We start from the raw sequence: 26,588 nt of genomic DNA, 5'->3' as shown, positions 1-26,588 counted from the left end.
GTTGAACATTGTATAGTTGCTTTGTTTTATGTGATTGATGCAGAGTCTAGAGGATAAAATAAAATCTGAATCTGAACATGTTTTCTGTCATTACTGATGTAGTCAGAACAGCAGGACTGTGAAAGCTTATCAGCAAAAAGTCTGGCTTTGGAAACTTGTGTCGCCCTTTATTCTGCCTTTCTCACCTCCTATATTCCTTGCTCCCCCTTGCTTACATATCAATAATGCATGGATGAACACCCGTTAAAACTGTTTTTACTGCCAACTGCTTTTTATTTTTTGCAGACTAACAAATTTATTCATCAAAAAATCCCATAACAAGTTGAGCAGCAGGTCAACTATGAAAATAACTAGTGCTTAAAAAATGACAGAGTGAGATGAGGTGAATGAAGCTGCAGCAGAACTGAAAATAGCTCAACTCTGAATATCAGACAGACGACAACTGAAGAGTTTCTCTGTGATCTGGAGAGGTTTCTCTGCAATCAGACTCCTTCACCTCAAATTCTGGCTCCCAAAATGTTCTTGGCATGTTTGTATTTGTGTCTAAGAGCACTGTATGAACATTCCTGCACAAGGTGTCCTGGATGTTATAACAGCAAGTTTTTCTGATGTGAAACCAACATCATTGATATGAACATTCTGGGAAAGTTAGTTCAATGTTTTACTGAAATGTTTCCCCCTACTGTTCCCTAGTTGTTAAAATATCAGGCTTTTCCTACTTGATTGAATGACTACCTACTTATTATCACATTGTTACACTGTTAAAAAGAAAATGCTAAGAAAATGCAAAATGAAGACAACATGATACAATAGATTTTTTTGTTTTGTAATTGGTGCTGTAATTGACTCTTCGCTACGTCCTGCCCTCCTTAGTTACTGTTGCCACTCCTGCCAAACTTTCCATTCTCATGCTGCATTTATGCAGTTTACGGTGATAATGGTGGCAGATTTATCATCAAAACTGTGATTAATAGTTAAAACACAAGGTTTTTGGATTCTTAGAGATGTAAAGAAAAGCAGATTCTGATTTCTAGCTGACAACAGTAGATCTTGTTGGTTAAAATAATAACTCACAAGCAGATTTCATAAGTGTAGCTGGCTGATGTAAGCTAATGCTAACTCCTCGAGTCAGCTGACAAGTCCGTCTGCAGCTGATGTTTTAACTGTTTGGATGGTGAAATACAGCAGATATATCTACATGATAGATGACAGAAATACACTCATTAATGTGGGGAAAGGAAGGACAGAGACTCGGCTTAGAGCTGAGACAGTGAGTCAGAGAGAGATGCATCGTCGTTTACCCACTTTGATTCTGCATCAGCCCACATCCTCCTCCTCAAACCCCCACAGAACAAATGCAGATGCAGTGGGATCTGACAAGTTTGTCTGGAGATAAACTAGTATTATCAGTAGTAAGCTAGTGTTAGTTAGCCAGACATGCTAATGCTCACAGCTTATGTTAGAGCAGATGAAGACAGAGTTTAATCCATTCACCACGTGTGCTGTTGTGCTCCATGTTTTTGAGAGACTTCGAAAAAAGACGCCACCATCCAGAGTCACAAAACACCTCAGAGCCTCCTGCACACCTTCAACATGTTGAGAAATGGCAACCTTGACTGCTTTAGTCAAAGTTGCTAAGCTATGATTGGACAGTTGCTGGTTGGCGATGGGGCTTAGTGAAGGGTCAACCACAAGTCAAAATTCCTTGTTATACGAACTTAGAAATAAGGCTTTGCCTCTTACAACTAACAAAAACTTGTCTGTACAACAAATTCTCTCTAATGTTGTCCTTACAAGAATTTTTGGGTCAAATAAATTTTAAAACTTTAATGAGATCAACAATTCCTAGTTATCATTTTTACAGTGTAGAACATTTTCAGAAGGTTAGTTGAATTTTCCCCCAGTGTTCTCTGGATTTTAAAAGAAGAATTTTTGGACATAAAAGTAATCTATTAAGAATGTTATGTGTTAGCTGGGTAGATATGTGTAATTGGTGTAATTTACAGTAAAGCAACCAACACAATCACAGACTCAGGAGTAGAATACAAAAGACAATAACAAAAATAACAGGCTGTAAAGGACAGAGAGGATTTTTACACAACAACAGAGTGCTTGGATGGATTGACATGTTTGCCAAAAGCAAAGCCCTCCTTGCCTCACTGATGTGGCCCTGACCTCTGCTGGCTTTTTTTTTTTTCTTGGTCAAGGTTATGGCTTTTTTGTAAGCTCATGTCCTCTGAGTGTGGGGAGAGTTTTTGTAGCTCACAGAGAGGCTGCATACATGCTACAGCTACATGGAAAATAAACATGAATAAAAATCCATCACAACACTTGATTTTCCATTTTCTTAAAGGTTTAGAAGTCAGTGAGGTTTGGTTTGAGGTCTGTTTTCACTCCTGCAACAGTCGTGACTGAGTTGGTGAAGAACTGTCAACCTTTGAGAAGGAGTCAAAGCAATGTGGAAAAATGTCTAGATTTTACTGGCTGCAAAGTGAGAGCAGGAGCCTGCAGGCAGAAGAGACCAGCTTCCTGTGAAGCCTTATGGAAACACAATAGTCATCTGAACAGCTTGTGGATTGAAAATTAAGTCATTTGATGCTCCGTGAAGCATGTTGGGACCAGTCTGTGTCATCAGACCAGGAGTGGACTGGGCAGAATCGAGTCACAAATTTTATGACTTTACACTCAACTTGACAAAATCAAAAAAAGACTTGCAACTTGACTTGAATGAGTACTGTAGGCCAAAATAGTAAGTTGGAGCCATAGGTGACATATTAAATGAGCTGAAGCGAGCTGTAAAAAGCACCACCCTTTAACTAATTCTTTTCCTAACATAAGATCACATTCAGTCAGTCAGTAATTTTCAAACAGTGCTGTTCTTCATGGCATAATATTTTTTCTATATTTTCTATAGCTCTTAATTGTAACAACTCGATCATCTTGACTGAAGTGGGCAGCTCGTGATTGCTTCACTTGCGTAAGAAGAGTCAACAGACATACGAAATGCCCCTTTTTATGTGAGTGCAGAGTCTGAAGAAGAAGGCCTGAGTTAACAAAGAAAGCTGATAACCACCGTCGTGATACCTGTTATCTTTGACTGGGGTTTTAGGATTTGTTGAGCAGCTCATGCAAAGAAAGCCTGGCTGTGCTGAGCTTCCTTTGTAGTACAGCCTTAAAACAGTGTTTTGCAGATTAAAAAACTAAACCCAGCCTTCAATCAGCATGAAGGTGACAAGATAATGACAGAATTTAAACTTTTGGGTGAACTATCCCTTTATTTACCCAGATCTACTGTTTGAAACAGTCCAACAGCATCCAACCAAGTTGCAGGAGAGAACCATGAAGAACCACTGTTAAGTTGCTGAGCTCCAGCTGAAAAAAGCAACTTCCAACTCACCTCTGGATTACAAAAATGTGCATGGATGTCTCAAAATGTATTTAATGGTTTTGTCATTCTAGTCTTACTTGGATCAAATCAATTGAAGCTGGAAACACACAGGATCTGCTACATGTAAACTGCCATAATGGTTACAACTGGTTAATGAAAGGTTTTTATTTCACTTTTTACAGTAAATGACAACAGCAGACTGTGGTAATAAGCCTGAATGCCTTTTCAAGTGCATATCTGATTTTGCCATCCCTTTAATTAAAGGATAGATATGTTGAGTAAGACATGGCTGACATGGGGTGGGAACCAAAGAAACATCCCAAATGAATTGGTGGGAAAATGACTTGGAGCAGACTTCAGACAGGAAATTAACACTGAACTCACCATTAACCTTCCATTAATTTCAGGCAGATGGCAGTGCTATGGCTTGTTTAAATGAGTTTGTCACACTGTGAAGCATTTTATTACAAACCTGCCCTGTTTGTGCTCGAGATGCCCAGTAAATTTGACTTTTCTGTGACATTAAATTCCATTGATTTGATTATCTCAGTTTCTTGGGAATTGAGTGTTCCAACTCCAGTATGGCACTCGTGCCAATGTGAAATATTTTGATTTAATGAGAAAGCATGCTCCTCGAGAATGAATCAGAACAAAACTTTTTGGAGGGGAACCAGGGGGTCATGGGGTTAAAATATAAGAAAATGGCAGACATAAATCTGAAGTAAAACAAAAAAAAAATACTGTTCTTTTCAGTCTGCAAGAGCCCATGGAGTCAGTGCCACTCTCTCTGGGGGATTAAAAAGTTATGTGGGAAAAGAAAGCATACATCAGTTTGTGGCCATCAGGGATGGGAAACATACCTGGACAATGAATAAGCCAGTGTCTCATGCATTACATACCAAAACTGGGTTGAAGAATGTATGGGTGCATTTAGTTTAATGCCAATAACTGATGATTGAAGATGAAGACTGACTGTATGGAACATTTTGAAAACATCCATCCAATTTATTCACTTCAACAGAACTTCACATGTGCTATGGGGAGCACAACAGAAAACCTTCAAAACGGAACGGTTTTATACATTTAGAGCTTGTTGTTGTCGTTCATTAATTTTAGACTGAAACAAAAATCTCATTGTCATCATCCATTTCTCAAAAATCTGCAGAAATTAGGTGACAGAGTTCTGAACCTGTGAGCTGGGCAAACCTGACCCTCGCTCCATGAATGCCGCTTTAAGATCATGGCCAGGGGTGGAAGTCACTAATTACAAATACTCAAGTTAATTAAATAGTTTTTTGGCGTACTTGTACTTTTATGAGTATATTTTCCAAGTATGTATTTTTACTCGTACTTCAGTATGCATTTCACTACACACACGTTGATCAGTCCCTCCAGGTTATTTTGTTCTATAATGACTATTCTCATGGCACCTTTTCTAAAAAAAAAAAAAATTGCTATGTATGTTGTGATGTTTAAAGACATTTTTGCAATGAAATTGTGGGGAAAGCTGAAAATTGCAACAAAAAATCATTCTGTTTTGAGTGTTCTAAGTAACCAAAAAGGTTCAGGATTTAAAAAAATGTAACAAAATCTGCTTTATTTGTGCACTTGGGAGATATTCTTCAAAGAAGCAAAATCTTTTTGAGGTCAAACTCAGTAGCAACAACATATAAAAGTGCACAGAGTGTTGACATCAGTAACAATGACAAACCTTGTGTTCTTTTCAGTACCTATGACAAAATAAAGAAATAAAAAGTAAATAATAATAATAATAATAATAATAATAATAATAATAATAATAATAAATGACTAAACGCTGAGTCAGTTCATCAAGACCTACATGTGTGAAATTCCATGGGGAGCTTCTATGATTGGGAAACTACAATGATTGGTCAGATTTGTAGAAAGGGTCGTGCAGATTTCATGGAGACTAGTTGAATTTACATGAATCATCAACATTGCAGCTTCCTAGAGGGACGCTTAAACATTAACGGTTAAAAAGTATCTAATACTCTGAGTAGTTTTTGAGAAGAATACTTTTACTTAAGTATTTTTCTATCACTACAGATTTTCAGTACTCTTTACACCACTGGTGGCATTCTCACGTCAAAACATTCCTTTGAAATATTCTTTAATTAGTATACTTTTAAAACTTTAATGTCACCTGCCATGTAATGAAAGAGTTTCTTTTTGTTAGATGGTTATATTCCACCTTAACAAAACTCCCGAGGCAAATAAGGCCCATTCTATAACATAAGCTAATCTTAAGTGTATACACAGTGTAGTACATGGAAAACCCTAATAATTCGACTATACTGGTTCACTACAATACCTGGTAACAATGCTGAGAAGACAACAGTGCAGAGAAAAAATCTATTCCTATGCTGCATTTGTGAAAAGTGCTTTTATTTTACTTAATTTGTTTTTTGTAAAGAGTGTTGAGCTATTTTATGCCTTATTAGCATTTCGACAGTAGAGAGATGACAGGAAATGGGTGGGGAGACAGTTGGGGAATGACAAGAAGAAACAAAGGTCATGGTCAGTGTCTTAACTTCCTAAGCCATTAGTGCACACTGACCCTTTGTGATCTTACAGAAGGCCACAACTAACGTGACCTCATCCCAGCAAACTAAATCTGGGGACAATGTGGGACACATTAACAATGCTGAGAAGTGGGCAAAAAAAAAAATCCATCATATTCTAAATCTGCATAGCTTGTGACTTTGCGATTACTTGCAATTTTTCCTGTTGCCAGTAGTGTACACAGCAAAGATGGTGACAAGTTAGTTACGATGAATGGAAAGTTTGACTGACGTCAAATGCAGCCCCATGATGACACCCTTTGAATAAAAGTCAGATTTGAGAAAAGGTCTGTCCTGCAGTGGTTTGACTTTTGAAAACTAGAGTCAATCAAAATGTGGGACATCACCTCTTATATGTGGGACGTGAGATAAAAATGCTGAGCAGTAGCACATAAAGTGGGACAACTGGTCACCCAAAATACAACCTGCAACTGATACAAAACTGAGCCCCATGTGGACACAAAACACTGACTTCTGCTTCCTAAATTAAGAGACATAAACACTTTAGCATTACTATCAGTATGTTTGCAAGGAGGTGCATAGTTTAAATAAAAGTTTTTCTATAACATCTATCTAGCCGACTCTCCAAATGCCAAAATATCCTCCCTGCTCTCTTGATTTTGGATTTTAGTAATTTCATTAAGTGCAAATTTGCTTATACACCACTAAAGCACACAATCAACTTGAATGATAACAGCCTAAAATGATTTCTCTTTAGTCTTTTCTACTTGTTGAAATGTATGTGGGCCATAGTCCTGAATACATTTCTGTTGAACCAAATGTCCACCGAAAGGGAGCACAAAACTCATTTTTACACCAGCAGATTAGTCTGCCTATGCGCTGCAACTATTTTTTTCTTATTGTGATGCACTTGTACTTTACTTGAGTATTTCCCCTCTATGCCACTTTATACCTCTATTCCACCAATTTCACAGGAAAATATTGTACTCCACTACATTTATTTTACACATAGTTCCTTTTTTTTTTTTTTAACATGAAAATGTACATACTATATTCTTATCATATCATGCAGTACTTTAAGTAATAGTATATAGAAAGTATCTTAAATTGGCTTCACATCAACACACTACAACATAAAAATTCTGTTATTCATTAGTGATAAAAGAATCACCTATAATTGTATAACATTTTGAGCCATTGAGACAGGAGTGCTTTTAATTTGGTACTTAAAAAGTACAATTTGCTAATAATACTCTGCACTTTCACTTAAAGGGACAGTCCACCCCAAACTGGATAGTTTTGGTTAGTTGTGGAGTTTAACTGTAGAAATGTCTGTCTTCTCTTGAATATAGCAGAAATAGATGCCGCTTAGATTAGGTTGTTACTATATGAAACTGCTCACAACAAGGTCCATGGATTATCTTGAGTAACTGCATCATGATTTTTGGTGCTGATTTATTGAACACCACAAGCCAAGTGCCTTTTAGCCCGACTATATTTGAGAGAAGGCAGACATTTCTATGGCTGACAGCTCAAAAACTATTTAGATAGATATAGCACTATAAGTAAGAGGAAAAATATCAACTTTTGATTTTGGGGTGAACTGTCCCTTTAAGCAACATTTTGATTTCAGAAATTTCACTTGAATATTTTTAGACCACAGAATCTTTATTTTTACTTCAATCTGAGTACCTCTTTCACCACTGCTGAAAGGACATTTTTTGGGGACGTGGAGATTGGTCACTTACAAAATCATGAACTGAGGCCTTTATGCTATATTTTTCCGTCCACTTTAATAAACGAGTGTCTGGCGCCATCTTGCGCCATTTATACAGTGTTGCATCAGTGAATGATGATTTAAATCCAGTGAAAAATACTACCATAATAATGTATATTTAGTATAAGTTTCCTTTTAATGGTTTATGTATTCTGTTTGTGTCTTTTCTTGAAAACCTTGGCATTTTCCAGGCACCCCAGGCCACATGGTGACTTTTAATTTGGTAGGAAAGATGACCCAGCCGCTCTGTGGTCACGTGACTAGGAAAAAACGTCATGTGACTGAATCAGTAAAGGAAACAGCGCAGATACTTCCTAAAACATTTGTCCAGCATGGTCTCACCTGAGAGCCCGGGAATGGTGTTCCGTGTCATGTGCCTGTTTGCGGTATTGGACACGGTGTGTCCGCTGGACGGCGGCATGCTGTTCCCCCGAGAGTCCTCCTCCAGAGAGCTGAAGGAGCTGAACGGGCTGTGGGACTTCAGAGCAGACAAGTCCCCGAACAGGAACCAGGGCTTCGACAGGGCATGGTATAAAAGTCGTCTGGCAGAGGTGAGCAGGGCAGTAAACAACAGCGCTGATAAAATAAAGCAGCTTTTACACAGCAGCCATTTTGACATGAATTAGCAGAGTAGATGCAGGTGTTAGTAATGATACTAATGAAGGTTCAGTGCCAGTGAGGACAAACAGAGTTAGTGTCATTAGTAACACGCGTGTTTACTCTGCTGCAGTAGTTCATATCAGTATGGCTGCCATGAAAGTCTATTTGTTTGCAGTAACGTAAGTACAAAAAAGCAATGCTTAGGTACTTGCACTCTATTATATTGGTCAAAACTCATAGTAAATCTACTAAGCATACCACTGGAGGTACAAAACACAAAGTACATTAAGTCTGCAGAAATTTACAATACACAGAAACATTAAAATAAGAGTCATACTGTATGAATATGATAGTGATACCACTGGAGATGAGACTAATGTCAGCCGTTTAGTTTATGACTAATGATACTGTACAAGATAAAGAGTGTAAAATACAAATTATATAGTGTTCCCAACCTTTATGGCTTATGACCCCTTAAATCAAGAATGGGCAATTATTTTTCATGGGGCGGCCACATAAGAAATTGATCAGGCTTCTGTGTGTGTTCTATTAATGGAATGAGTATTCCTACATTTCTTTAAGCCAGAAGAAGTAAAGGTATCCAGGATTTGCCAAGAAAATCACAAACAGAGAAAAAACTATACGTATTTGTGTATAGGAGAAATCGATTTTTATTTCTTATTGCACTGATCATCTTGTGCCCCTCAGATTTATCTTGTGGGGTCTTGACTGCCAGGTTGAGATCCAACTATTGCCATCAGAACAAAAAAGGAAGATCAAGTAAAAATCAATCCTTTTTAACTCCACACTTAACTGTAATTATTGGAGTTTGCTATTATCCTAGTAACTCCAAACTTGCTACTGAGTATGGCAGATACACTGTTAGAAATTAAGATTTATTGAAGCTTTTTGTAAACTCATCAGGATGTTAAACACCAACATTTTGGGTTGGTGAAACATCCCGATCACAGCAAAATAGTGAGATAAAATAAGGATTTACAGGCAGAGGACAGGGCCTCTGCAGATACAGCCACCACCACACACTAGTGTGTGATGATTGAAAGGGACTGTGTAATATGAGTCTACAGGTTATTTTTTTAGGAGAGTGTTGCAGATTATACCTCTTTGAATATTGGCTTTTCACTGAATTTTTTATTCCTCTAGACTGGGCCAGTGATCGACATGCCAGTTCCTGCCAGCTACAATGACATCACCCAGGACCCCACACTGAGAGATTTTGTAGGCTGGGTGTGGTATGAGCGAGAGGTGGTGGTGCCAGCCCGCTGGCTCGCTGATGAGGGAACTAGAGTGGTTCTCAGAGTGGGAAGTGCGCACTATTATTCAATAGTGGTGAGTATTATGTGTACTGTCCCTCCATTCCAGTCAGATGTGGACAAATAAATCATCTGCATCACTTTATGAGAAATGACACTCATCCCTTTATACTCACATCTGGAAATAAAATGATCAAGCTAACTGGAATCATGGTCTTTGCAGTGGGTGAACGGGGTGAAAGTGACAGAGCACAATGGTGGCCATCTTCCTTTTGAGGCTGAGATTGGCGGTTTACTCCGCAAGGACCCAGTGATGCCGTGCAGGATCACCATTGCTGTCAACAACACCCTGACTCTGGAGACTCTTCCTCCTGGAATCATCCAGCACATGGGTGACCGCACCAAGTAACCTCATTCATTTCATATGTGCTTCACTTTAAAACATCTTTGGTTTTTTGTTTTTGTTTTTTGTTTTGTTTTTTTGTTTGTTTTCTTTTTAAATCTTTTACATGTATTGAGAAATTGAGAAATGGAATCAGTTATTCCTAAACTGACCCTTCAGCTGCTTTCAACACTTACACAACAACTGATGAATCAACTGCTTTCATCAGTTTTACTTTGACTTCAGTTGTGACATTTTAAGAAAATTCAGCTGCCGTTGAGCTTTTGCACTTCAAATGTCAGTTCAGTTGTATTCACACTCATTCTTCAACTGTTTTTATTCTTTAAAATACAGTGATGCTCAGCAGGGACACATCAAATGACATTTCAGCTCCTTTCACAACTTACACCCCAACTTAAAGAGAAACTCTGCCACTTTTCGTGGGGATGTCCAGTCAGTGTTAAAGGTAAATACAGTCAACTGAAGCAAGAAATTCAGTGCATGCTATATTGATGGAGAAAGCTGAGTTCTAATGCTGCAAAACCTGCTGTTCCACTGACATGCAGGAAGAACTACAGACTATTTCAGCTCAGATGTCTAATCTCCACCTCTGAGTAGCCATGGAGCGTTCTAGATGAGTATTTCTGTCACCCAACACCACATTCTGGTCAGCAATAATAATTATGGAACAAGGTGGCGATAACATGGCAACATGGGTGTGGGCATTAGAAGCTTGCCTGCAGTGCATCCTGGTACATGTAGGCACAGTTCTGCAGACAGGAGGACCTTTCTCAAACAATATAACACACATAGGAATTTATTGCTTTAATTGACTACATTTCCCATCAACACTGACTGGACATCTTTATGACAATTGCTGATATTTCATCTAATTTCATTTACTTCACCTCCTTTCTCTACTTGAATTTCAGCTCTGCTCTTTACTTACACCTCAGCTGATACTTCAACTGCTTTCAGGTGCTTTAACCTCAAAGCTTGTTGCCATACAAATACATTTAAAAATCTCCAATCACTAATTTCAGTATTTTCTTTATTTAACATAGTATTTCAGCAAGATTAAAATGAGAATAACTGCCTGTTTGTGTGTGTTAATGAGTATTCAAATAATGAAGAAAGTGTCATTTCTCAACAGGTATCCTGATGGCTTTTTTGTGCAAAACATCTACTTTGATTTCTTCAACTATGCTGGCATACACCGTCCTGTATTACTGTACACTACTCCAAAGGCTTATGTGGATGACATCACTGTGGTGACTGACTTCTTGGATAATACTGGTAAATGAATGTGTCTCAATACACTGAAACTACTAATTTACTACATTTCAATCCATCACTAGCACCAAAGCAACTGTAAGAGTAAGAATCACATGCAGCTTTATTGAAGACATTTGTTCTGTTCATATATTTTATGTGTTTTCTCTGTGTTTCAGGTCTAGTCAAATACAACATATTATTCCAAGGTGCTGCCACAGCCAACATCAAGGTGACTTTGATAGACAAAGATGGCCACTGTGTGGCCTCCTCCAGCGAGCCATCTGGAGTGCTCAAAGTCGTGGATGTCAAGCTGTGGTGGCCATACTTGATGCATGAGAATCCAGGTTATCTTTACTCTCTGGAGGTAAGACAACAGTTTTTACATATGTGACAGGTGATTTTTGGCCTAAAGTTTGTAGAATTGCCACTAGATTTGTGAGAGTAATAAAGCAGTTGGCTTAAAGGGATAATTTGGATTATTTGAGGTGGGGTTGTGTGAGCTAGTCTGTGTTTTACCAAGAGGAGAGCTAGTTGACATGCCCCTAGTTTGAAGAGGCAGCAGGAGTACTGGTGTAGGAAGCTAAGCAATATACTGGTGTGGACAGGATCAGCAGCAAAATCAATAGTAAATAAAAAAGAAATCAATATCAGTTTAAGTCCACGCTATATTTAAAATATTTTCAGCACTTTACCCTGCAGCCAGAGAGATGTTTCTGATGGGAAACTCCTGTTATATGAGGCAAATATTACTCTCTCCACACCAACCAAATTGATTGTCTGACTCGCTTGAAAAAAATCACAAAACCTCCACCTCAAGCTTAACGTAGGGGGAAAAGTTAATGTATGTAATAAGACGATAAGGTAAAACAGTCCAGTTCTACCACCATAGTTACTCTGTAATTCAAAGTTCTCTTAAATCAAATGACCTTGGGGTCTTTGGCCAGGTTGTTGTCACACTCAGCAGGCAAATAGTTTTTTTGTTCACTCCTAAATTTCAACAATGTGTACTGTGAAGGTGAGCAGCTGGTCTTTGTCTCTCCTCTTGCCTCCTCTTCTCATACCTGTTATAACAGTGCATGTTTGGTAGAGCCTCTTCTGATGTCGGCCCTTTAATATCTAGGTGCGCTTAATGGCAGCTGATAGTGAGGATGTGTACACTCTACCAGTTGGCATCCGCACAGTCAAAGTTACCAGCACCCAGTTCCTCATCAACAACAAGCCCTTCTACTTCCATGGAGTCAATAAACATGAGGACTCTGATGTGAGTACCACCAGAGGGAAGCAAAGACTCATTTAGCATTGAAACAACATGTCTGTTATAACAGAGCTAACAGGCTGTCGTCACTGTAGCCCAGTCACATGAACATTTAATTCGTGATGAATTTAGTAGAAAAACTGGATCTGGTTCAGTAAGTTCAACCCCTGTGTTGTAGATTCGAGGTAAAGGCTTGGACTGGCCCCTGATTGTCAAAGACTTTAACTTGCTGAAGTGGCTGGGGGCCAACTCGTTCCGCACCAGCCACTACCCCTATGCTGAGGAGATCCTGCAGATGTGTGACCGCCATGGCATTGTGGTAATAGATGAGTGCCCTGGTGTGGGCATCAAAGACATGTAAGTATCACTGCTCACATCTCTGTGATATTTGGGTGTGTTTTAGAGCCCAGAGCGGTCAACAGAGTGAATGAGGACAGACTTACTGTATTTGGTGCTATCAGCACTGCTTGTGAAAACCTCTGCTTAAAAAGTCTTTAAAAGGTGCTCCCATAGCTCAGTTGGTAGAGCGTTCGCCCCATGTACTGAGGCTGTTGGTCCTCTGCAGCAGTCGCTGGTTGGATTCTCACCTGTGACCCATTTGCTGCATGTCATTCCCCCTCTCTCTAAGCCCTTTCCTGTCATATGTTCAGCTGTCCTATACAAATAAAGGGAAAAGCCCAAAAACATTATCTTAAAATAAGTCTTTAAAAGAAGACACATCACAAAACAATGAAATCTAAATTTCATCTATATCCATCCCACTGCAACTAATAATTATTTTGTATTGTTAATTGTCACTTATTTTCTCAATTAATCCATTATTGGTTGTTTGGTCAATAAAATGTCAGAAAATGATTTTTTTCAAAAAAGCCAATCAGTGCTTCCCAAACCTGAGATGACGTCCTCAGATGTCTTGCTCACAACCCAAAGATATTCAGTTTACTTTCATAAAAGAGTAAAGAACCCAGAAAATTTTGACTTTTTGTTCTTTGAAAATGACTCACAGATTAATTGATTATCAAAATAGCTGCAGATTAATGTAATAATAGATTCATATTCAGTTAATCACTGCAGCTCTACTTAAATGGAACGTGGAGTGGGGGGGCAAAATTAAGAATGAGACCATTCAGCTTTAAGCCTAATTTCATTGTGTTTCAGTTAATTGTGAACGCCCATGTGCAGTGCAGTTCAGTATGAGTCAATCAAAAACAGGTCAGCACTGCAGGAGGAAACATGCAGAAAGATTTCTCACTTCTCAGCATCTGTAAGCCTGTCCTCTGCCATCATCACCTCAGAATTTCATTTGTCTAGTACTTTATATTTTTATGAACATATTACATTCCCATCATCCTCAGCTGTACATAACAAACGTTAGCATCCTAACATACTTACCTAAGAAGGTGAACATGGTAAACATTACACCCATCAATCTGTTAGCATTGTGATTATGAGCATGTTAGCATGCTGATGTTTGCATGCATTCAGTTCAAGGTGTAGCTGTGCAGAGTTCAGTCTCCCAGAGCTGCTAGCACAGCTGTAGACATTTGTCATAAACTTGTATCAAACATTCATTTTTGAGATAATTTTGGACAGCTGAATATTTAAAGGACAGGTACACACATTGCACATAGAAGTCTATCTCAACACAACACTCAATTTAGTCCCTACAAAGACTATAACTTTTGAAGATAACCTGTTATTTATTTGACAAATTCAGGCTGCTGAAACCTTGTGTAACTTGAATTTAACTTTATAATATATTGCACAAATGAGAACTATGGAATTAGTCATAGTCTCTGCTATTACTATCAACATGAAGGAATTATTTCAGCCACCAGTAACTCTTTCAATATAGGCCTACATGTGGGTAAGTGAGTGTTGTTTTAAGATTAACTTGATGTAAATGTGAACCTAATAAAGCATAAAATGACCATGATGTCATCAGAGATCAACAAACATGTTAAGTTAAAAGTAGGTAGGAGTAGATGTTTAAAACAGTTAAATTGAGTGATATATTTATGAAGTCTGGCAGGCAGTAAGGCTGGCAGTCACTGAGCTTCAACTCCAGAGTGTGTATTTTCAGAGCAGTGAACTTTTGTTTTCAGGATAATGAATGTAACTTTACATCGACAAACAACTGTCAGTCATAAACAGCTGATCTACTTACAATGGAGGACTTGTCAACGCCTGTTATTGTCAATTTTGATGTTGCGCACCTCCAGCACTCCTGCAGTGCTTCCTCATGTCTTGGGAGGAGGGGTAAGGGGGAGAAAACTCATTTCAACTATAGATTGTTTATCAAAAAGGATTTTAACCGATTTCATGTACAGTGTATGGCTCCAACTATTTGGACTGCAGTACTCATTTTGGATGTGCAGTTGTTACATATTTCTCCTTTAAGGCTCTGTCAGGAATTCATATGAATAATGGGGGGTAACCTGTAATAATCTGGTATTTATTGTGACTTCTGTGCTTTGCTGGTGTAGTCGCAGTCTTGGAAACGCCTCCCTAGCCCATCACCTGGTTGTCATGGATGAGCTTGTACGTCGGGACAAGAACCATCCCTCTGTGGTCATGTGGTCAGTAGCCAATGAGCCGGCCGCAGAGATGCCCCCTGCTGGATTCTATTTCAAGTGAGCACTGATCATGTTAAGATGTGCAGCACTGAATCAAATGACCATTTATATCAAAATTGACTGATAACTTATCTGGTCCATCTCAGTGCAAGATCACTCACTTTTTTTTCCTTTTTTTTCTATTTTTAACTTTATTTAATAGAGACAGACAAGAACTGGGCTACCAGGACATTGGTCTGTCTGTCTGTCTGTGTGTCTGTAGGAGAAATGCTGGTTGTTTTGTCAGTCATAGTCTCTCCGTTTACTCTGTATGAGGAATGCAGTAAGAGTAGTCATGGAGCTGTTCCGAACACTAACAGAGCTCAGTTATAACCTGAGGCCTCAGGAGCGCAAACAAGGCACACTAATGCCTCACCTGCCCAACTACTATACCCATCGAGTACAACAGAGTGCTGTGTGGGAAACAAACTCTACACATTCCTCACACTCGAGTTGTGACAGTAGAGTAAAGTACTTTCTTTAAAATTGCACAAATATAATGTGTTTGGTGGCATTTTGTTGTAGTAATTATTTAACATTGTAATCATTAAAAATTTGAAATGTAATCACGTAAGGGTGCTTTTTGTTTTTCTTACAGGACATTGATACAACATACCAAATCTCTGGACCCAACCCGGCCTGTCACTTTTATCACAGACAGTAACTATGCCAGAGACAAAGGGGTGAGTTTTCATAGCAAGTGAATGTGCAGGTTGCATTGTAGGATTGGGCGATTGGACAACTATATTGTCTCTCAATGATGGGCTGAATCCATTGCCAATTGTTTTTCTTTTTTTTTTTGGCTGATTTTTGGGGCAATATTTGTCATTTTATTTTGCCAATGTAACAGTCTGCAGAGTGACAGCCTCTGCTCTGCACCGCGCTCTCATCCAGCAGTGCAGTTCACAGCCACTCAGCCGACCGTGAGTGCACTGAGCTGGGTGACAAGTGAGAGGAAAACAGCCTGCAGAGTCAGACTCTTTAAACTCTTTTCACTCTGTGAATTAAGGATTTATTTTGACCAAACCAGAGTTTGTGACTATTGGAAGAGTGGACAGACTAACAAAGACAGTTCTGATGAGTTTTACGTGTTTTTCTGTCGAGTTCGAATTAAGTGTGTTTTCTGAGGAGTAAGCCAATTAAGGTCGTCTTAGTTCAGTAAAAGAGAGAAACTTGAATTCAGAAGGTATACGGTTGAATTTCTCAGTTTAAAATGGAAAATAAGAGAAGAGAAATAAGTGAGAATATGTCATTTCTAGATACTTCATGAGTTTATTTTGTCTATTGCACGTAGTGAACGTACGCAGCATGTGTAACATAGTGAATTTGCGGCTTGCGCACATCTCCCAGCTGAGACCCGAGAGGATGGGAGGACGTGGTGGGGGAAGAAGATATCATCAATCGCTGATGGATGGGCTGATTGTTTGGAAAATTTTAACATATTGACCAACTTTATTGCATTGCATGATTATTTGTCATGTTTATTATTTGACACATTTAAGTTACTTTACTAGAGTTTACTGAAAGGGATAGTCCACCCAGAAATGACAATTCAGTCATTATCTACTCACCCTCCTGCCAATTAAAGGTCAGGCTTAGTTTTTTAGTCCACAAAACACTGCTGGAGTTTCACAGGAAAACAGTGTTGCAGAATCTCCTAAACAATGGAAGTGAATGGTGACCAGTTTTTAAACTTGAAAAACAGAATAAAAACAAAATGCCTCCATACTTTTCATCTGGTGTAATCCAAGTCTCCTAAAGACCCAACATGTCAAGTTGACTAAAAAGATGTTATTTACACCGTTTTTATCCTGAGTCTTCATTATTGATCCGTAACTTGGAGCCACGTTTATGTGCATATGCACACTGTCTGATCTCTGTGTGTGTGTGTGTGTGTGTGTGTGTGTGTGTGTGTGGTGTGACAGTGTGCAGACGAGTAATATTTAGGCATTCCATGTTTTGTTTTATTTTGTTTTTTGCAGTTATGTTTTTGGGCTTTTCTTGCCTCTATTTGATAGGACAGCTGAAGAGTAGACAGGAAAGGGGGGTGAAGAGGAGAGGGGATGACACGCAGCACAGGCAGGAGTCGAATTAGCGGTCGCCGCAGAGGACCAACAGCCTCCACACATTGGGCAGACGCTCCATGTTTTTTTCCCCATTTGAAAACTGGTCACCATTCACTTCCATTGTTTGGGAGATTCTGCAACACTGCTCCTGTGAAACTTAAGCAGTGTTTTGTGGACGAAAAAAAATAAACCTGACCTTCAATGTGAACGATCCCTTTAAACAAACAAACAACAAAAAAATGTGAGCTACATGCTAAACTGAACTAAAACTTCACATTTGTTTTTACCATGAATAAGCAAATATCAGAGGCAACATTGTGCATCGGGGGAATCAACTAGATCAGGGGTCCCTAACTGGCGGACCGCGGTCCGAGTCCGGACCCACACGCCGTCCTATATGGACCCGGACCTATAACCAATAAATTATTAAGATATTTTAAATTTTGACGGGATGCTTCTATTTTAACTGGCGCAACTTTTCTGTTTAGCTGATCAGGAAACGCACAGACCAACTGCAGAGAAGCTGCGTGGGGAGGAGACTGTTGTTAATGATGGAGTTTATTACAACAGTCGAAACTAACGTGATGGTTAATGACATCGAGACCAACCAGATGCACTTATAAAATTAAACAACTGTATAAGGAGGCCTAAACGTAAAACAGGAGAGTCTGTGTTTCTCTGTGAGAAACTTTCAGATCTTCTCACAGCAGAGTGAACAGGTGAGGGAGGAGAGGAGGACAGACTGATCAATCAATCACTGATACCGTCGTCCTCTCAGACTGATTAAAACCATAAAAATGCCAAAATTGGTGACAAACCAAACCTGGGTGTCCACACAAATAAAGTCTTTGTGTGAAACACTGCAGAGTTTAACATTGTGCTGTTTACAGACAGTCTGCTGTCTGTAGTTTGACAAAGAGACAGAGAGGGTCGTGTCTAGAAGGGAACCTTAGACCCGCGAAAGATCGCGCAAGTTTGATTATTTTAGTAGATATAACGAAATCTCGCGAGAGTTGTGCAAATAAAGAGTTACCTTCTAGACACAACCGAAAAGGGTAGAAAATCATGTCTTGGTGTCGATGTTTTTAATGTGGCGGGCCTCCATAAATAAAACACTATTCACTGAACCACAGAGAGTCACTGAAACACTGATCACTGACCTGCTGTGATGGAAAAAATACTCACATTCTTTACTTAGGTATTTTTATATTGTGGTATTAGTGTTTTTACTTAATTACAATTTAAATATTTTGCATGTTATTGTTTCCTTTTTTGAAAAATCAACATTTTTATTGCTGTTGTTGTACTTTACTGGTATTCTTATTGGTATTTTTTGATGACTAAATACAGACCTGCAAACTCATAAGAGGAGAAAAAGGTGGCATGTTGGTAAACCAGTCCCCTGTCCCCTGGGGGTCTGGGAGCGTCTGTCCTGCTCCAGAAGAAAAATGTTGTGATTTTAACATGTTAACAAAACATTCTGGTGACTGTTTCAGTTAAGAGTTAGTTCACTCTTCTGTTTGTGGTTTCTGCAAACATTACTGCCTTTTCATTTACCTTTGTGTTTGAAAAAAAGTAAAAAGTAAATACAGTAAAAGTAAAGTTACTTTGCTGAGTATTTTTACTTTAGCAATTTATAGTTGTTCGTTTAATAGACCTGTCTTATCTTCTCTTTTGTATATTTCCATCAGTGTTGTGCTAGTTACTGAAAACCAGTAACTAGTTACCGTTACTAGTTACTTTATTTCAAAAGTAACTCAGTTACTTTACTGATTACTTACACCAAAAGGTAACGCAGTACTGTGAAAAGTAACTTTTTAGTTACTATGAAAAAAAAAGGTCTCCCATTAAGTTTTAAGTTAAGTTTTCTTTAGCTCGGTTTCCATTTTTGTGTATTCGCTCTCCAGGTACTTAGAAAAAGTGTTTCGTCCCATTTGTCGCGTGACGCCCGGTATCATGCTAACTAGCTTCCTGAAAGCGGGCGACTCCACAATAGAAATTGGCTGCATGTCTTCTACAACATACCCTGCAATGGCTTTATCAACTTTTTCCTGATTAGCAGGAGCAGTCAGTCCCTCGGTTCAAATCAAGCCGCTGTTGCTGAGGTGGTGGAGGTGAAGTGGCATCAGAGTCTGTGTCTGTACTCTTAGCTACTAGCTTTGTCGCAGCATGTTGTTTCTGTAGGTGTTTCAACAGGTTTGAATTGCTATTTTGGGCAGTAGATAAGATCTTTGATCCAAGACACAACTTACATTTAACTAAAACGTTCTTGTCTTTGTGCTCGACAAAGGTAAAGTAGTGAGAATATCTCCATGTAAAGAAACTTGACTTGGGCTCCGCCGCTGACGCCATGATGATACCAGTCTTGTAAACAGACACGCCCACACGGCGTGTCTTCTCCCGTCTCCCCGCTGACACACACACACACACACACACACACACACACACACACACTGGAAGATTCAGGACTACACAGCTCTGGCTGCAGCTCAGTCTCTACACAAAAAATAACGCAAAATAACGGAGTAACGCATCATGTAGTAACGTTAACTGAGTTATTGAATTTAAAAAATAATGCGTTAGATTACTAGTTACTGCATAAAATAACGGCGTTACAGTAACGCGTTACTTTGTAACGCGTTAGTTCCAACACTGATTAACATTGTTCTTAAATAAAGCAAAAGTAATGTAACAGAAAAAAAATGCAGAACATGCAATATTTCTTATCTGATTACTCGATTAATTACCAGAATAATCGATAGATTATGCTTTAATTTTACTGGTTCGGCCCACTTGAGATCAAATTGGTCTGTATGTGGCCCCTGAACTAAAATGAGTTTGACACCCCCCTGATGTAGAAGTTGATACAACTACTACACTACTTCAGTATATATCACTTTCATAACACAAGTTAGACATTATGGTGTTCCGGACCTTTGCTTTAGGAAATTTTCTCTAACTGGACCTCTTTGAATTTTAGTTGAATACACCTGAACTAGATCATTTTAAAGCCCTGGAAAAAGGTTTAGAGTTTTAATTATTATTCTGTGAAATTAAATATTCTTGACTACATTAGACACAAAGTGAAATATTATGTGTTATTCTTTATCAGGTGTTTAACACTCAAACTCAAATAATCTATGTAATCAGGACTGTGCGGGTGCGACTTTATCAGAGACTCTGGCAGCATGAACAAACATAATCGCTGTCAGGTTCTTATTGGTCCACAGAAGTGTCACCTTTTCTTATCTTGGCGACACTTGTGTCAAACCAGTGAGAAGAGCACAGACAAAACAACAGACAGAAATCACAACTTGAGCAGAACATACTGTAGTGTGTTCATGTAGGACCACATCAATAATAGAAGTCGCTGGAGAAAATGTGTTTTTAGGCCCTTGAAGGGCAGATATCAGTGATATAATCAGACATATTGTTCTGAAATAATAAAGTTCTACTCACTATTTAAGGGTAAGTTTACTTGTGAGTGTAATAACCAGGATGTTCTTGTTTATCAACATAATAACCTTTATTGAATCAGATAATGTGTCAAAGCAAGTAAAAGTCAACAAATTGTCAACAAATCCTACTAAGCTTCAGAGCTTCATCTGTTGGAATTCCAAAACTCTTGTTGACCCAAAGTCAAACTAAGTTGTTGACGTACCTCAGGATTGTTCACATTCCTGTGCTGTGAGGAATATCTGTCAGGGTGCAGTTAGTAGCTTAAAGGTGCTGATTAGTTTGGAGTCACTGACTCTCTGCAGTCAGTAATTTGTAAAGAATCTGTCTGGATGAATACAGGACCTCTCAATTAAGTTTTCAATCATTACCGCTAATACTAATGAATTGTATCTGTCCAAGTCACATTTAGTCTTTTGTCTTGTCCCCAGGCTCCGTATGTAGATGTAATCTGTGTCAACAGTTACTTCTCCTGGTACCATGATCCAGGCCACCTTGAGGTCATCCCCATCCAGCTCAACACTCAGTTTGAGAACTGGTACGGAAAGTACCAGAAACCCATCATCCAGAGTGAATATGGAGCGGATGCAGTCCCAGGGCTTCACAGTGTGAGGATTCACACACATACACATCCAAGTACCCGACTGTAGTGCAGCAGCAGTTGTATTTATTTTATCATTTTTTGTTGCATCCTAAGGCTAAATCTCAGTCTCCCCACATCTGTCTAAGAGGTTCTGATTGCAAAACATTTTCCCAGAGACAAAAATCTGTCTTTTCACTCTGAAGGATCCACCCATGATGTTCACTGAGGAGTACCAGAATGTGGTCCTGCAGAGCTACCACAATGTGTTTGACCTGAAGAGGAAGCAGTATGTTATTGGTGAACTCATCTGGAACTTTGCGGACTTCATGACAGCACAAGGTACTGCAGCTGCAGAACACAACAACCTGTAGAATCACAACTGTTGTTTATTTCCTTTCATGACTGCAGTATATTGAGGGCTCTGTCACTACTATAGACAGGGGCTGTTTTATGCAGCTGGAGAGGCACCAGAGTTAAAAAAAATGTTTTGTAGTTGACTTTAGTCAGTCAGTCCACTCATAAAAGTCTGTCACACTGATGTTCAGGAAGCATGTGACTTAGTGGAAACAAAAACAGTGTGTAGTCTCCTGTCAGGATCAGGTGTTCAGTGCAGTGTGAACAGACTCTGTAACTCATATAACCTGCTGATGCTTATTCCACGACCCTGCAGTTCATTATAGGAGTCATTAATTCACTCCATGTCATCATCATAACATGATGCACACCTCCACATAAAAGGTTGTGTACAAAGGTATGCCATCAAGTCGAGTCATGATGTTGGCAGTAAGTCAGAAAGTTTAACAAAGGGGAAAGTCTTTGGTCTGGACAGGATGTGGACTGACTCTTTCATCTCAGCATTAACAAAATGCATGATACAGAATCACATATGCCATTTCTAAATTTGAGTAGTTGAATATCTTTTGAGGACTGCTCTTCTCTGATTGTTCACTGCTGCCAGCTGTCATATACAGACTGCTATGATATATTTTCTGGTTTCCTCATTTTATGGCAAACTATCAATAAAATCATCCACATTAATTGATAATGAAAATAAATGTCAGTTGCAGTCCTAGTCTGCAGCTGATCAACAGGATCTAGATAAAGACCAATCCAGGCCTTTTGTGATCCAGCTGTTGACCCCTGTATATAAACATATAAAAACAGCAGTGAACAATGAGTCCAGACCTTCCTTCTGGGACACAAAAAAATACTGCAGGACACCAGCAAGTTTTATTTTCTTAATGCAGAGCTGTTCAGCTGTGAAACATATCTAAATCCCTTCACTCATTTTAATGTGGGTCTTGTATATTGCATGGTAGTGTATTATGTAAATTGGTAAAACATATAATTTAAATGAATATTGGATTCTAAAATGCAATGAAGACATCCAGTAGTCAGTGTGCTACACCTGCACCTCAGTGCAGACATGACAGAGATGTGGAGGAGTCAAAGACTCTCCTGCACAGATGATCAGGTCTTAATAATGTTAGAATCATACTGAGATACTTAATAACCAGGTTTGTTATGTTTCATAATGTTTCCAGAACATAACTAAAACCAGGATAAGTCTGAACAGGGACTATTATGCATATACCATAAAATGACTACATGATTGGCTCAGTTTGTGTAAAAGTTGGACAAAATTGCAAGGCTGTGTAGAAATCACAGGGACTGGTTGAGTTTGCGTGAATTCTTGTGATCGCAGCTTCCTGGAGAGACTGAATATAACAAATATGTGATATGATTAATGATTTTAGTGGAAACATTATTTGCATTTAATTTTCAAAGATTATGATTATGATTTTGATAATATATTTTTAATGATTGTAGTTGATGCTCTGCATCACATTGGCGTTGTTAAAACCTACAGGAGGTGTGTGTGAAAGCCAACACTGATTTCTTGCCAGCTTTCAAATTTAAGTGTATTATAGACTTGTTTGTTAAAAATGAACTTGCCAACACTTGGACGACTAAAGAGACTAAATAAACCTCTTCACACCTTAGTCAGTTTGCCTGACAAGAGGCTGTGCTGTTTTTGCGTCTTGTCCATGACATGATTCTTGTTGGTCCCTCTTGTGTCTCCAGGAATCACCCGTGTGGTGGGGAACAAGAAGGGAGTCTTCACCAGGCAAAGGCAGCCAAAACCAGCAGCATTCATCTTGAAGGAGCGGTACTGGAGACTGGCAAATGAAACAGGCACACTGCCTCCTTGGACCAAGTACCCTTGCTCACTGTGACTCCTGCCAGTTGAGGCACCCAGTTAGGCTTGACCCCATGTACAGTATGTCAACACTCTGCCTTAGGGATAATGCTGGTAAAATTTGGTAAGTTTCTTGAGGCAGTTTACTTAAAACTTGTACAGACCACCATGAAACACAGTTTAGCAGCTGTGCTGTTTCTGTGCTCTGCAATATGAACCGCCAACACTGCAAATCCAGTTAATCTGCAGAATTTTCAGAACATTAAACCAGTATTTAATGCTGCTAAAAAATAGCCTCTAGTGCCTCAGCAATGGTGCAATTCACATTTAATAATACTGTAATTAGAATTGTGATATAATTTCATTTGGATACATGTGAGTAAGGGTGTGACAGTTTAGATGTTACAGGATATTTTGAATCACATATGGAAGGTGCTTTTCATAGCTGTCATAAAAAGGTCATCAGCATTTCTTCAATCTGATTGAAATCATTCTGACTAGAAACTCTGACTTAACCTTAACTTGAACTGGTTCTGTCCGCTGTGAAGCATCTAATCTGACAGAAATATAACAGAAGTGGTTCAGATTTACCAGCCATGGGGAAACACCAAAGAAGTGGTATTCATTTTGTAATTTTCAAGATGGGGCCATGTTGTATCTTGAGAAGAACATTAGCATCTTCAAAATTTTTAAGGGTTCTTGCAGAAAAGTTGTATCCACTACTGACCAGTTCTGTTTCTGTCTTGCCTGGAAACTCGTTCATGACTCATTGTTTACCCATTAAGATTAATATGAATATTATTTACACCACCCTTTTGAAACTGATTGAAAATTCACAAGGCGCTTTTATTTTGATAGGATATTATTCTGATTATTAGTGGAATATTAGGGACCATGTAAACACAGCTAGTGACTAAATCTGACCATTCCTCAGTCAGGTCATGAGTACACCAGACAAAGCACATATCACAAATCTTTGGTGGGGATATTGTGGCAACTCCCTCACTTTACATTTTGCTTGTGTGTATTTTTTTTAATAAAAAGCATAAACTGTAAAATGTTTTAGCAGATTGATGTAACAAGAGTGTTGAATATGTCTGAAATTTCTGTGCACTGTGCAGCCAGTCTGCCTGATGAATGTGAACGACATTGCTGAATTTAATCATGAAGGTGTTTTATTTTTTATTTGAAAATCAAGAGAAAACAGTGATTTTTAAATCTGAATATATATATAAATCACGGTATTAAAGACAAACCATGCTTTCAGTATCTAAAGTGTATTTATTTATTTTTCAACATTCCTTTTTCAGTTTTTTAGGGCACATTAAAGTGTACTCGTGTACTTGTTTCTTCAAGTCACGGATGGAATGTTTTCAAAAACTCAACATACACCTAAAGGGTTAAGTGATGTGTGGATTGCAGATGGTTGCTTAATTTCAGTCACACTTGAGGGCTGTACTACAGAGCAAGATGAATGTGTTAGCGAGGTATGTTGAGTCTAAAGTCAGGGTTTTCAGTGTCACAAAGGTGGCTTTAATATAACCTGGCTTGATCACCATAGTAACTGATGCTGAACTCATAACCTGATCAGGAGCAGGTTATGTTCTGAGTTTCAGATTAAATTGGCTGTGAGAGCGTCACTCCTTAACTAATTCTTTTCCTGATGATGTTCTTTATGTGTTATATAGGTTCTAAGCTGAGGGAAAACATTGTAAAGTTGCTGAGCTGTATGTTCGTAAATTAACCAAATAAAGTCATATCGCAGCAGCACAAACTGCATTGCATTGTCACGGGAATGTCAGTTTACTGATGCAGTAACTTTTCCTGTGTGTTTCAGGTCATATTATCACTAAAATGTTACACAGCAGATAATCCACACACTAAAACAATAATGAAGCAGCTACAGACACTGTCTTTAAACTTGATACTGATTTGCTGCGAAGTCTGTTTTATCCTGCAGCTCAGAACACTGATTAGAAAACAGATCAGTCAGTCCTATTTTATTATGGAAAATATTCTATCAGTAACTTTCCTTTTACTATGATTTTGTCCAAAACCTTACCTACAGTGGGACAGTGTGAGACCGACAGCATCATGTTTAAATCAGCTCTATGAAGTTTAATTCCTTCACATGCATTTGTCACTTAAGAAATAAACGTTATCATTAAGAGCTCATTGTGTCAGTCAGTAATTTTCTGCAAACGTTCATCTCGTCTTATTTGCAGCAACAGTGTTGCTTTTTGCTGTATTGTATATTTTTATATTCTCCACATCTCTCCATTATAACCACTCATTCATTTTGACAGAAGTGGGTGGCTTGTGTGCGGAAGAAGAGCCAGATGATACACCAAACGCCCCTTTTTTAATGTGAGCGTACAGAGAGTCTGAAGAAAAGAGCAAGAAATGCCTGTTATCTCTGACTGGGGTTCTAGGTTTTGTTGAGCAGCTCATGCAAAGAAAGTCTGGCTGTGTTGAGCTCCCTTCGTAGTACAGCTGTCTGGACAACAACACTGAATATTTAGATTCCTTTCAAACATACAGTAGCTACTGTAGCACTATACTTATTAACTAGATATAGACATTTTATGACCTTAGATTGTAAAAACAAAATGTGAAAAGCAATAAAGAACCTTTTTTGGTTTTGGTCCAGCTGTAATAGCTGTTGACACAATAATTGTTGCACAACAGCTGTTTCAACAAATAACTTGAAATCTGCACTTGTATCTGCACTGATGCTGACTTTATCAAAGATTGAGTTGGTTATTTTTCAACCTGCACCCCATTTTCCCATGTTTTTCTGTCCAAGTGACTAATGAAGACAACCATTTTTGACATTGGTCCAGTATTGAGGGAGAGTGCTGTAGCTGTGAAACAGCCTGCTATGTAATCTGTATGGACAGTTGTGAAATGTCAAAGTTCATCCACTGGAAGTGCTTGTTTTGCAGTTGACAGGCTCAGATTGTTCTTCTACGTGTCTGACATCATGATGGAAAGGATATCCACAGACAGACCATTTTATTTAACCAGAAACAGGTGATTTATTAAAGACACCAGACTCCATCTATAGAAACATAAACTTGATCACTGTTTCATTCAAACTTATCAGAAACTAAGTAAAACTCACAAAAAACTGTCTTGATTCATCTTTCCACTGTTTCAACTATCACCAGCTCT

General features: G+C 38.6%; 1 protein-coding gene across 1 annotated transcript; it reads left to right on the top strand.

The window, feature by feature from the left end:
• The first annotated feature begins 7,990 nt into the window (after positions 1 to 7,990).
• gusb (glucuronidase, beta) lies at positions 7,991 to 24,633 on the top strand. Its single transcript, XM_084730434.1, has 12 exons — positions 7,991 to 8,259; positions 9,473 to 9,658; positions 9,806 to 9,987; positions 11,118 to 11,260; positions 11,416 to 11,603; positions 12,360 to 12,500; positions 12,673 to 12,851; positions 14,981 to 15,127; positions 15,708 to 15,792; positions 21,063 to 21,239; positions 21,418 to 21,553; positions 23,300 to 24,633. The coding sequence occupies exons 1-12, from the start codon at positions 8,041 to 8,043 to the stop codon at positions 23,449 to 23,451; spliced, it is 1,935 nt and encodes a 644-aa protein (XP_084586560.1). The 5' UTR covers positions 7,991 to 8,040; the 3' UTR covers positions 23,452 to 24,633.
• Positions 24,634 to 26,588: the final 1,955 nt, after the last annotated feature.

The sequence above is a fragment of the Lutjanus erythropterus genome, chromosome 11 (assembly GCF_056507025.1).
Source record: "Lutjanus erythropterus isolate fLutEry1 chromosome 11, fLutEry1.hap2, whole genome shotgun sequence".
Taxonomy (NCBI): Eukaryota; Metazoa; Chordata; class Actinopteri; order Lutjaniformes; family Lutjanidae; genus Lutjanus; species Lutjanus erythropterus.
The sequence above is the reverse complement of the archived record's forward strand: the minus strand, read 5'-3'. Positions and strand labels throughout refer to the sequence as shown.